The sequence below is a fragment of the Gekko japonicus genome, unplaced genomic scaffold (assembly GCF_001447785.1).
Source record: "Gekko japonicus isolate JY-2015 unplaced genomic scaffold, Gekko_japonicus_V1.1 scaffold219, whole genome shotgun sequence".
Lineage (NCBI taxonomy): Eukaryota > Metazoa > Chordata > Lepidosauria > Squamata > Gekkonidae > Gekko > Gekko japonicus.
In genome coordinates this window covers 1,009,818-1,022,269 of record NW_015165241.1, presented here as the reverse complement: position 1 = coordinate 1,022,269, position 12,452 = coordinate 1,009,818, and the positions used below count along the sequence as shown (strand labels likewise).

At 45.4% G+C, this 12,452-nt stretch overlaps 1 protein-coding gene across 1 annotated transcript in view; it reads right to left on the bottom strand.

Annotated features, from left to right (window-relative positions):
* Nucleotides 1-12,452, bottom strand: part of TNS1 (tensin 1) — a 432,414-nt gene that overhangs the window by 104,349 nt on the left and 315,613 nt on the right. The window contains exon 18 of the mRNA XM_015410026.1: nucleotides 7,735-9,477. Within this exon, the coding sequence (XP_015265512.1) occupies nucleotides 7,735-9,477 (1,743 nt within the window). The remainder of the gene's footprint in view (nucleotides 1-7,734; nucleotides 9,478-12,452) is intronic.

Genomic DNA, 12,452 nt, shown 5'->3' with positions numbered 1-12,452 from the left:
CTCTGCCCTGTGTGCATGCCTGAAAGCAAGCATGTAAAAATGTGTGCATGTATATCTTGTAAGCAGAGGCATGTGGTGATTGCCTATGCTTTATGGGTATAATGTATGCAAATATAACAGGTGAGAGAGGGGTGCAGAATATGAAAGAGAACTTGTAGAGTTTGGATATATGTGTACATGTAAGGGTGCAGAGTATGTATAGGAGTGCATGGGCACTGGAGAATCAGTGGAATTGCATCTATATTTGTGTGTGAAAGGGTGCCTTATAGTATATTATTGGACAGAATGGAACTGTATTCAAGTGCATGTGCTTAGGTCCAGTTCAGTGTGAGAAAAAGGTTATACACCTATAAATATGAGTATCTCTCCTTATATATAATTGAATAGTGGGTGCCAAAGTTCTAATTCTAAAATGCACTCCCTTAGTGTATGGCTGATGGCACTGCTCCTCAGCATATATCGCCACCAATCAGAAGGCAAAGCCTGGGTCCCGCCCACACCACAACTGCTGCGACAACCTGGTCTTTTGCATATGGAAGCTGATTGGACTTCAGTCCATTCCACACCTCAAACTCCCCCCCCCCCCCAAAGGACGTTGGAATTTTCATGCATAACATACCTCATAGGGGAGAGGAGAATGGGTAACAATGGTTACCACTCTCCAGGTGAGGGCTACAGATAACTCAAACATACAAATGCTCTTCAGGTAGCAGAGATCAGTCCCTCTGGAGAAAACAGTGGACTCTGTCATTAAACCCTGCTGAGGTCTCCACAGGAAACTGACACTGTTTGCCCAAAGCCAGAGCACTCTCCCAGAGCCTCTTTCTAGATCCCGTTGTATTTATTTCCGCAACGGGCATTATTTCTAGTAAAAATATAAATGTGTACAACAGGGGATACTGTGTATATGAGAAATCTCACAACAATATGCAAGCTCTTTTCCATACCTGCAATTGGATTCATGCCTCTGCACATGTCCAGGAGAATTGCAAGTGTCTCTTTTACCATTTGTTTGGTCTCCTATTAACTAAGGCCCTGGCCTCCAGAAACACCTGGAACACAAGTACCCTTGGCTCAGCTGCAAGGGATTTTGTAATTTTCTTGCTCCCAGCCATGGCTACATGTGCCAGTGATGCCCCTCAAGTACCTCCTCCCTCTGTCTCTTTGAGGACTATACAACTATCAGGACTTGTTTTGATTTATTTTCTGAAGATGAGTTCTGGCTTCAAGAGTCAATTGACAGACAAAGCAACTAGCAAACCAAACCTTTTGCCCCTCACTATATGATCCTGGAGGACTGCCTGCTTTTTAAAGTGTCAGATGTACATTTGTTTGATTCAATGTACAGTTGTCGCCATCCCCTTTTAAAAAGCTAAAAAAAATTATTTAGGGAAGAGGTAGGTTAGTGACCTCTCTCATGGATTAGTGACCTCCCTCATGGATCGCTGCCTTGATGTGGCGAGGGGGCTTGCGTGGTTCAATGAGGCTGTGGGCTATGCCATGGCGGGCCACCCAGGAAGGACAGGCCACAGTGGAGAACTCAAAACATGATCCACTGGAGAAGGAAATGGCAACCCACTCCAGTCTCTTTGCCAAGAAAACCCCATGGACAGTATCAAAAGGCTAAAAGATATGACACCGGAAGATGAGCCCCTCAGGTTGGAAGGTGTCCAATATGCTATTGGGGAAGAGCAGAGGGCAAGTACAAGTAACCCCAGAAAGAGTGAAACGGCTGGGCCAAAGCCAAAAGGACGCTCAGTTGTGGATGTGTCTGATGGTGAAAGGGAAGTCCGATGCTGCAAAGAACAATGCTGCATAGGAACCTGGAATGTAAGACCTATGAATCAAGGTAAGCTTGAGGTGGTCAAAAATGAGATGGCAAGACTGAACATCAACATCTTGGGAATCAGTGAACTAAGAATACTGTAGAAAAAATGGTGTGGCCTTTATAGTCAACAAGAAAGTGAAAAAGGCAGTAATGGGATACAATCTCAAAAATGACAGAATGATCTCTGTCCAAATCCAAGGCAAACCACTCAACATCACAGTAATCCATGCCACAATCACTGATGCAGAAGAGGCTGAAGTGGACCAGTTCTATGAAGACCTACAACACCGCCTAGAACTAACACAAAAAAGATGACCTTATCATCATAGGAGACTGGAATGCTAAAGTAGAAAATCAAAGGGTAATTGGAATAACAAACAAGTTTGGCCTTGGAAAACAAAATGAAGCTGGGCAAAGGCTAACAGAGTTTTGTCAAGAGAACACACTGGTCATAGTGAACACCCTCTTCCTAAGAGGCAACTCTACAAATGGACATCACCAGATGGGCAACACCGAAATCAGATGGATAGTGTCATTTGCAGTCAAAGATGGAGAAGCTCCATAGAGTCAGTAAAAACAAGACCTGGAGCTGACTGTGGCTCAGATTATGAGCTACTCATTGCAAAATTCAGACTTAAACTGAAGAAAGTTGGGAAAACCACTAGGCCATTCAAGTTTGACCTACATCACATCCCTGATGAATATACAGTAGAGGTGAAGAATATGTTTAAGGGACTAGATTTGATAGACAGAGTGCCTAAAGAACTATGGATGGAGGTTCATGACACTGTACAGGACGTAGCAATCACCACCATCCCAAAGAAACAGAAATGCAAGAAAGCAAAGTGGCTGTCTGATGAGATTTTAGAAATAGCTGAGGAAAGAAGGAAAGCGAAAGGCAAAGGTGAAAAGGAAAGATTTACCCAACTGAATGCAGATTTCCAGAGAGCAGCAAGAAGAGATGAGGCTTTCCTGAATGTACAATGCAAAGTAATAGAGGAAAACAACAGAATGGGAAGGACTAGAGATCTCTTCAAGAAAACTGGAGAAATCAAGAGAACATTCCATGCAAAGTTGGCCATGATAAAGGACAAAAATGGTAGGGACCTAACAGAAGCAGAAGAAATTAGGAAAAGATGGCAAGAATACACAGAAGAACTATACAAGAAGGGCCTCAATGTCCTTGACAACCACGACGGTGTGATCACTGACCTCGAGTCAGACATCCTGGAGTGTGAAGTCAAATGGGTTTTAGAAAGCATTACTAACAACAAAGCTAGCAGAGGTGATGGTATCCCAGCTGAGCTATTCAAAGTCTTAAAAGATGATGCTGTTAAAGTGCTGCACTCCATATGCCAGCAAATTTGGAAAATGCAACAGTGGTCACAGGACTGGAAAAGCTCAGTTTACATTCCAATCCCAAAGAAGGGCAATGCCAAGGAATGTTCAAACCATTGCACAATTGCACTCATTTCACACACTAGCAAGGTCATGCTCAAGATCCTACAAGCCAGGCTTCAGCAGTACATGGATAGAGAACTGCCAGAAGTACAAGCTGGGTTTCGAAGAGGTAGAGGAACTAGAGATCAAATTGCCAACATTCGCTGGATTATGGAGAAAGCAAGAGAGTACCAGAAAAACAACTACTTTTGCTTCATTGACTATGCTAAAGCCTTTGATTGTGTGGATCACAACATACTGTGGCAAGTCCTTAAAGAGATGGGAGTACCAGACCACCTCACATGTCTCCTGAGAAACCTGTATAAGGGTCAAGAAGCAACAGTTGGAACTGGATATGGAACAACTGATTGGTTTAGCATAGGAAAAGGACTACGACAAGGATGTCTATTGTCACCCTGCTTATTTAATTTATACGCAGAGTACATCATGTGAAATGCCAGCCTGGATGAATCACAACCCAGAATTAAGATTGCCAGGAAAAACATCAACAGCCTCAGCTATGAAGATGATACCACTCTAATGGCAGAAAGTGAAGAGAACCTAAAGAGCCTCTTGCTCAGGGTAAAAGAGGAGAGTGCAAAAGTTGGCTTGAAACTCAACATCAAAAACTAAGATCATGGCATCCGGCCCCATCACGCCTTGGCAAATAGAAGGGGAAGTTATGGAAGCAGTGACTGACTTCACATTCCTGGGATCCAAGATCACTGCAGATGGTGACTGCAGCCATGAAATTAAAAGACACCTGCTCCTTGGGAGGAAAGCTATGGCAAATCTTGACAGCATAATAAAACGTAGAGACATCACCCTGACAACAAAAGCCTGTATGGTGAAAATGATGGTATTCCCAATAGTAATGTATGGCTGCGAGAGTAGGACCATAAGGAAGGCCAAGTGCTGAAGAATAGATGCGTTTGAATTATGGTGCTGGAGAAGACTCTTGAGAGTCCCCTGGACTGCAAGGAGATTAAATCAGTCAATCCTAAAGGAAATCAACCCTGACTGTTCCCTGGAAGGCCAGATACTGAAGCTGAAGCTCAAGTACTTTGGCCACCAAATGAGAAGGGAGCACTCCCTGGAGAAGACCCTGATGGTGGGAAAGATTGAAGGTCAAAGAAGAAGGGGACGGCAAAGGATGAGATGGTTAGATAGTGTTATTGATGCAACGAACATGAAATTAAGCAAAATTAAGCAAAGGATGGCGGAAGACAGGAGTGCCTGGCGTGATGTCATCCATGGGGTCATGAAGAGTCGGACTCGACTGTGCAACTGAACAATAACAACAAATTAGTGACGCCACTTATTTCCAACTAATCAGTGCTGTGCACAGCTAGCTTCTGCTGTCAACAACACAAGATTGGCTTTCCCTGAATTTACACTTAGGAAATCACAGAGTACATCTATACAAAACATAATAAATGTGTGAATGTGCTTCCTTCATGGATTCACTACCCAAGTTTATGAACATCCAGGCACACTTTTGAGTGCTACAGTGACTAACAGGGCAATCTGAAACAGAGGCCCAATCCGCATCTAGCATTCGCTCCGCTGTTTGACCAAACCCACACTGGAACAGAAAAAGATGCAGCTCAAAACCACATTCATATACCCCAGACTAACGCCATGCTGATTGCAGAGTCACCCTTGAATGTCCGTAAAACAGCCATAAATCTATGCAGACGGCTACCATAAAACTGAGAGATCAAACGAAGTGAAAGCGGCATGCAGTCTGGACACTGCCATAAAATCCAACAATCAATCGAAGTGAAAGCGGCATGCAATGCAGAGGGGAATTTCTGTTCCAGCCTGGGTTTGGTAGATGCAGATTAGGCCAGAGTTACATCCCTCTAAGCCCACTGACTTTAATGGATTTTGAAGGGTGTCACTCTGTTTACATTTGCACTTTCAAGGGGTTTCTACTGCAATTCTCTTTCTTACAGAACCTAGCCATTTCTGCCTCTACCTAATACCTGACGCCTAAGAGCTGTGCTGGAAGGAGATCAGAAACTGAGCCTGGCACTGCTCGCTGGATTAGATCCAGGACATTCTGGGGAACTCTGCAATCAGGGCTATTATTGGGCAGGAACGCACAGGAACAGAGTTCCGGCTGGCTCCCGAGTTGGCAATACCCAGCAGGAACTCATTCGCATAATAGGCCACACCCAACAGCAGAAACTCATTAGGGTTGGCTACATTAGGGGTGTGTGGCCTAACATGCAAAGGAGTTCCTGCTACAAAAAAAGGCCCTGGGTTTTGACAACAAACAAGGTCAACAGAATAAGAAGGGAAAGGTGGATGTGTCTGGATGACCACACTTCTGGTAACATGGGGGTGCGGCCTAATGTGCTAATGAGCTGTGCTGTCAGGGGTGTGGCCCAATATGCTAATGAGTTCCTGCTGGGCTTTTTCTACAAAAAGAGCCCTGTCTGCAATTAAAAACTTTTGTGTAATTACCAGTCCCCGGGTGGCTGAGGCTAAGGCTACATTCCAGATGCAATCATCATAATGCGCCTTTATCTAGCTGTATGTCTTTACTGAGTGCATTGTTCCCAAAGATTGATAATTGGAAAGTGTTCTCTCTCTCTCTCTCTCTCTCTCTCTCTCTCTCTCTCTCTGTGTGTGTGTGTGTGTGTAATTCATGCCTGGGCAATCCAGTTTATGATGTGACCTGTAGAAAACTAGGAAGCATACCAACGTGAATTCAGTCAGGAAAGGCCCTGTTCTAGGAACAGTATATTAGTGCCCATTAAAAAGGACATTAGAAGATCTTTAAAGTGCTCAAGACTAAGGGTGTGGGGTTTCTTTCGTATATTCTGTACAGGTATTCACTGCATGTCATGGATCCCACCTCCATTTTGACTCCTCTAGAATCTATTTTAAAAATGGCCAGTTTGTAGCCTTCAGAGGTTTAGACAAATGTTTAAAAATCAACAATCTATACGCATTTGAAAGTTCAGATATCTAAGACGTGGTCACAGAGCCATGCTTTGGTGCCCCACCTATGTCTCTCCCACCTATGTCTCACCAAATTCTACCAGTTCCACCCATTTCAGTGATGGGTCCCTGTCCTTCCCTGCGCCCCACCTGAATCCATATGAAAATGCTCTGCATTCTGTGAAAGCTAAAAACACTGAGAGCAGCATAACTGTACAAAACGGACACAGTTAGGCAAATGTGCACAATTTGTTCTAAGTGACTTCCAGTTTCCATGGCAAGAGAACAAGTCCTGCCTAAGACTGCAAGTGTTCTGGCCTTCAGAGAAGACTTGCAAGCACCCAGGGCTATGTAATGTTGTACTCTGTGGGTGTGGTGGACATTTCCTTCCTGACTCAGTGTAATGAAGTAAACATTATGCTGCTCTCTCCGTCAGTGAGCATGAAATCAAGTCAAAGCATGGTCTTGTTGAAAACAGTCTTTCAGGCAGTTCTTAAACTCCAGTACCATGTTCTCCATTGCATGACATGCCTTAATGCCAAATACCTATTATTACAAATCAGATACAATAGCTTCACCTAGTTTAAACATGCAGGTCTGGCAAAAGGAGTCACAGCAAAGTTCAGTGGAGATATAGCCAGAGAGACTCTATATGAGCACCTTAATCTAGAAAAGTGTGCCACATTGCTTCAGACCAGCAGAAGCTCCCCTTCTTGGAGACCAACTGTATAGACGGGAGCTACAAATCTCACAGACATTAGGCATTTCTGTTACTCCTGGACAGAACCAGGAGAACCTTTGTTCCTGATTATGGGAGAGACGCAGGTTTACACTACGGTCAGGAAACGGGAGGCAAAACTAACCCAAGGCACTGGAAAGAACAAGGACTGCAATTCATATTACAGTGGCGGCATTATGGAATACTTTCTATTTGGCATCTGAAACTCTTCCAAAAGGTCAGCTACCACTAGCATGTACCATAAAACAAGTGTATGCATTTGAAAATGTGCTCATGCATATCCTTGCAAGTGTGGTTGGGAGAGAACTTCTGGAACTCCTTTATTCCTTGACCACCATGACTTTAGCTTTCCTAGCAGCACCTTCTGCTACATCAATCAACTTCCTTGTCATTTTCGAAAGCTTTATCAAGTCCTCTTCTTGTCTGAGATCTGATCTTATCTATAAGTTTTATGGACAAGTGCCATGGACTTGCGGATGACAAGCAGTGCCTTGATCACTTTTGGGGGCTTTACAGTCAACAGCAACCATGGCTACACTGGGGATGGGAGCACATGTGAAGACAAGCTGCTGTGGGTACAAAGGAAGCATTCACATTCTCTATCATGATGACTGTCATACCCTATCCTGCCACTGGAATTTTCCAGTTTATTCACTAGGCCAGGTAAACAAAATCAGGTAGCACCTTTCTCCAAAGGAACAGGACAAAGAAAACATCAGAGTTCTAGTGACAGAGATTTGAGACTCACAAAGAAATAGAAAGTAAAGATCCGTACCTGCTACCCTGTGGGCCACCAGCCCTTCAAGGTGCAAAGGCTCTTCCTCTGAGGGTCGAGAGGGCTCTTCATTATCTTCCGCATCCTTTACTGGTATCTGGGCTTCCACCATTGTTGGGGATACAGGGGATGTAAGCAGGGGATGCTGCCCTTCCACGGGCTTGTGGGCCATCACATGAGGCCTGGGAGATACAGGAGGGCTTCCGGCAGCTTGACCATAACTCCCTGCTCGTGTTACACTTGGCGGTTGGCTCTGATAGCCATAGGGCAAGTAGGCCTCCCTGTAATCCTGTGCCGGGTACTCCGGCTCTCTGGAATTTTGGAGCAACAGTCTTCTGGGATGAGTTTTAGGTACAGGTTCAGGCAGCTGGGACACACTGGTGCCAGTGGAGAGGTGTGTAAGGCTTCCTGGAATGGGTCCAAAAGCACTGGTAGACCTTGGCTGCACCACTTGAGGACCAGCCACAGGCTGAGCAGACATCGAGAGAGCCATTGGGCATGGCTTGTCATTTCTGGCGGCCACTGGAACACTCTGAGATTTTTGCATCATAGAGACAGTGGGATCTAGATCAAGCATAAGCATGTTGAGGGCCTCAATCGACTGCTCTATTTCCTTCTGGGACGCCACCCTGGGGAATTCAGGAATGCTGATGCTTTGGGGGGGTGCTATCTGCAAGGGGCTAGGCTGAGGGCTTGCACTAGAGAAGCTAGGGCTTAGGCTTTCTAGGGTGCCATCTTGCGGACGGGATGGGGGCCGGCTTCCGCTTTGCTGCTGCCATGAGTTCAGTCCCCTCTGGACAGCTTCTCGACTACTCATGCTCCGTGCAGGTGCTTGAGGAAGCTGAGGGGTCTCAGCAGTAGCAGTGGGGAAGGTTTGGGAGCGATAGATGCCATTTGGGTCATAGCTGTAGGGATACTGTTGGGTGGAGGCTAGTGGCTGGGGTTGCAGCCAGCCAGGAGTGGGGAAACCACGCTGATAATAGTCTGCTAAGTTTTCCTGGGCAGACACTGAAGGTTGAATGTGCCCATATGGATCTTGGGGGTGACGCCCCATCATGCTCCGCAAGTTGTTCTGGTTATTGTAGGGGTAGTCACCATTGATAACGGTCTCCGAATCACGCAGCTTGTCTATACCATTGAAATTGGATGAACCATTGGGTAAAGAGGAAAGGCTCTCCATCCGGGGGGCCTCATGATAGCCCATGTCACTAGTGTTGGTGGTGCCGTCAAAAGACGAGAGGGTGCCCAGACTGCCAACACTGTGCCCATCCTGGTTGGGCAACTCATCATCCAAAATGTCCGTTTCCCTCTCGGCTACCAAGCTTGCAGCTTCTCCATTAACATGCACTTGAGCAGGTACGACATGGCGTCCAGACGCAGTGGAGGTCATTACTGTTCCTCCGCTGGGATTGTGGTTGTGCATGGTGGCTTCGTTTTCCAAACCAAAGCCACTGAGCAAGCTCTCGAGCTCCTGCTTCTCCTCAGGAGTCAGTATAGGATTGTTTCCTCCACTGCTGCTGGGGACTGCAGGTACTGCCTGTTCATCAGTCTTGTCAGTCTTGGTGGAAGCAGTGGAGTTGCCAGAATCACTGCTAACGGAGAGAGTGTGCTCGATGTGATTCGGGGCTGCCGAGAGTGCGATGCGGTTGGCGTTGACAGCACCCGTGCTGCTGTGGAGTGAGTCTTTCTTCTTCACCTTCGCATAGAGGCTCCCGTCCAGCGGCCCTTGGGTGTGCCCAACCTCTGCATGGAAAAAAGAGAGAGTAGGCAGACAGGGAAATCAATACCTTGCCTACGATACTGTCAAAGCTAAAAGCTCCCATTAAGACACAAATGGTTCCTGGGACGTTTATTTGCATTTAGCTCTGATGGGAGAAAGAGAGAGTAGGAAGACAGGGAAATCAATACCTCGCCTACGATACTGTCAAAGCTAAAAGATCCCATTAAGACACAAATGGTTCCTGGGATGTTTATTTGCATTTAGCTCTGATGGGAGAGGACACTGTGACTCTGCCAAGCAGCTGCCAAGTGCTATCATTCCACGTGCCCTTCAGGCCACAGCAGACAAGAGACGCCAGCGTGTCTCTCTGAGGGTAGCACGGCCCCCACCCTATTCCACTGGGACCTGGTGAAAGCCGGAGAAGTGGCAACGGCTACTGAACCAAAACAAATTTACCCGCTGTTTTCTTTTTATTGTGATGAGAACCACTGAGTGTTTCGCAGGAAATGCATCTGAATTGATCCAGGATGAAATGAAACCCCCTCTGGGAATGGAAAACAGGCTGGAAGGAGTGGTAAGACGACATACTTGCGGGGTCACAAACGACTCAAAGGTTCATCTAATTCAGGCCTGCAAAATGTGTGACCTACTAAGTCAAAAACAGCCCAAGTCTCCTGTTTACGGTGAATGGATCTAAGTGTAAAAACGAAAAAAGGTGCGAGTGTCCAGCACCTGGCATTCCAAACAAGCATAGCCAGTGGGTTGTTGAAACCTTGGTAAGTCACAAGTTCAGCAACTTTGATGCAAGTCAACATTCTGCACTGAGGCTGAATCCTCCCACAGTATAGTAGCCTCTCATAATGGGGAAGGCCGGAGTCTGTTCTGTTGCTCACTATACTGAGAACGCCATGGTGGCTAGGCGCAGCATGCAGAGTGCTACAGCAACTAACCCAAGAGCCTAAGGAAAGTGGAAGAGTGCTATAGCTTCATTCCACTAAATGAAACATTGGGCTCACAGATCGGTCCCAATTAAAACTAGTGGTCTCCAGCTACACTTTCATTCTGCATCTGATTTTTTTTAATGGTGGCCACATCCTTCCCCCCCCCCTGCCCTGCCCACATCCATTCAGTGAAGGCAGGGCTGGCTTTGTTTATAGCTAGATCTCATTAGGTAATGAAGTAGGTTATCATGCTCTCTCCAAGGTTCTCAATTGGCTTGGACCACTTCAGGAAGAAAACAACAAGCGGGGGGGGGGGGGGGGGGGGGTGGTGCCAAGCAGGAGAAACAATGGCTATGGAGATCTGCAAAAACCAGGAAAATCTAGCTGTAGGTGGGAAATGCTGCCATCCCCTTAAAGTGTACTTTGTTTTGCCCCAGAAGGTGTTAATGGGTAAACATTTGAAATAGCCCTAAAAGGACCTATCCTACAGCTCACCATAACATTTTTTTCAGATGAGCAATGATCTCCATAGACCGGCCTAAGGTTTTCCTCCAATGAAATTCTGTCTCCTTCTCATTGCAATAGAGAAAAACAGGCAAATACATGGCCCCATCTGTGGCTGACTCTGCTTATAGTTTGCATGTCAATATATTAATGTTTTCAGAAGATCCTCAGTCTTCTCTCAAATCCTGCAGCAGATTACCCTCATCCTCTTTAAGTGATTTATTATAAAGTAAAATTTGAAGGTCAGAATCTAACAGCAATTCATCAAAGCATGGCAGTATTTTTTTTTAACTCCCATGTTTCCATGAATTGCCACTAGGAAACTGCGCAACTTCTTTGGCTCACATGTTACTTTTGCCATGCATCTGAGGATGCAGGACTGCTCTGGAGAAAGGAAGGAGGATTTTGATCTGGGCTCTAATTATTTTAAAAGTTGTCTATATTTGTTCAAAAAATAGGATGAAATCTGGGGTATCTGATTGCAGCAAACTCCCGTTCTCTTGGGCAGGGGACTCGCTTACCCAGACATTTTCTGCTTCTTTTTCCAGGTCCCCTATGAGATTTCCTGGAACAGAAAGCACAGCAATATGGAATGCTCTCATTTACAGGAAAAAATGACGTCTTTCTGGCAGGGGGCCAAGGATTGATTCAGGAATGTTAGATGGGAGAGTGTAGAGTCAGAAAGCTCCTAATCTACAGGCAGCAAGTACTTTTGGAAACACCTTGGAACCCAAACCAGCAGGGCGCTATGTTTTCCCCCCCATGTAACATCACCTAGGCATTTATAATGTACACACATACACAAACACATTGATGTAGCAGCCATGGAATGAACACACATTCACAGTAAGCCTTCATCTAACTATGAAATGTTTGTATCTAATGAATACGTTCCCCAATTCTTCTCATGGTGGCAGGGGCGGGTATGGAATATACAGTAGAAACAGTCATTCCTAACTAGTGCCTACTTATGGCCCCCAAAGCATATAGTATATGAGTATACATGCACACAGCAGCATACATTAGTTCAAGGTAACCACCACCATGTGCCGTACATATTCTCAGAACAACATCACATTGTATGTTTGATTGTGTACACAAAGATCAATCACAAAGGAAAACACCACAAGAGACAGTAGTGCCCATCCGAAACATGTGCAGCAAATGGGCAATCATATCCTTTTGTTTGCTGGCAATCATGGATAGCCTAGCACATAATTAGCACCCTTTTGAAATACATTTAGGGTAACTGCATCACAAGAAACAGACACATTATACACACCATTGTTTCCATAAATACATTTCTCTGAAATATCTACCTTCCAGAGCTTTACATTACCTAATACTCAAGGTCTTGCCATCCATTTCTGGCCTCTTTTACCAAGCAACTCTGTGCTTCTCTGTGTTGACCCTTCCCATAATGCCTGTTTGCTTTAAAAGATGGGACAAAGCTTCAACATTCTTCCCAAGGGCTGGGCTGCCACATACAGGCCTCAAATCAACTGGTAACTTTGTGGGGAAGCCACAAGATGTATTGAAGGAGAACGATTGCA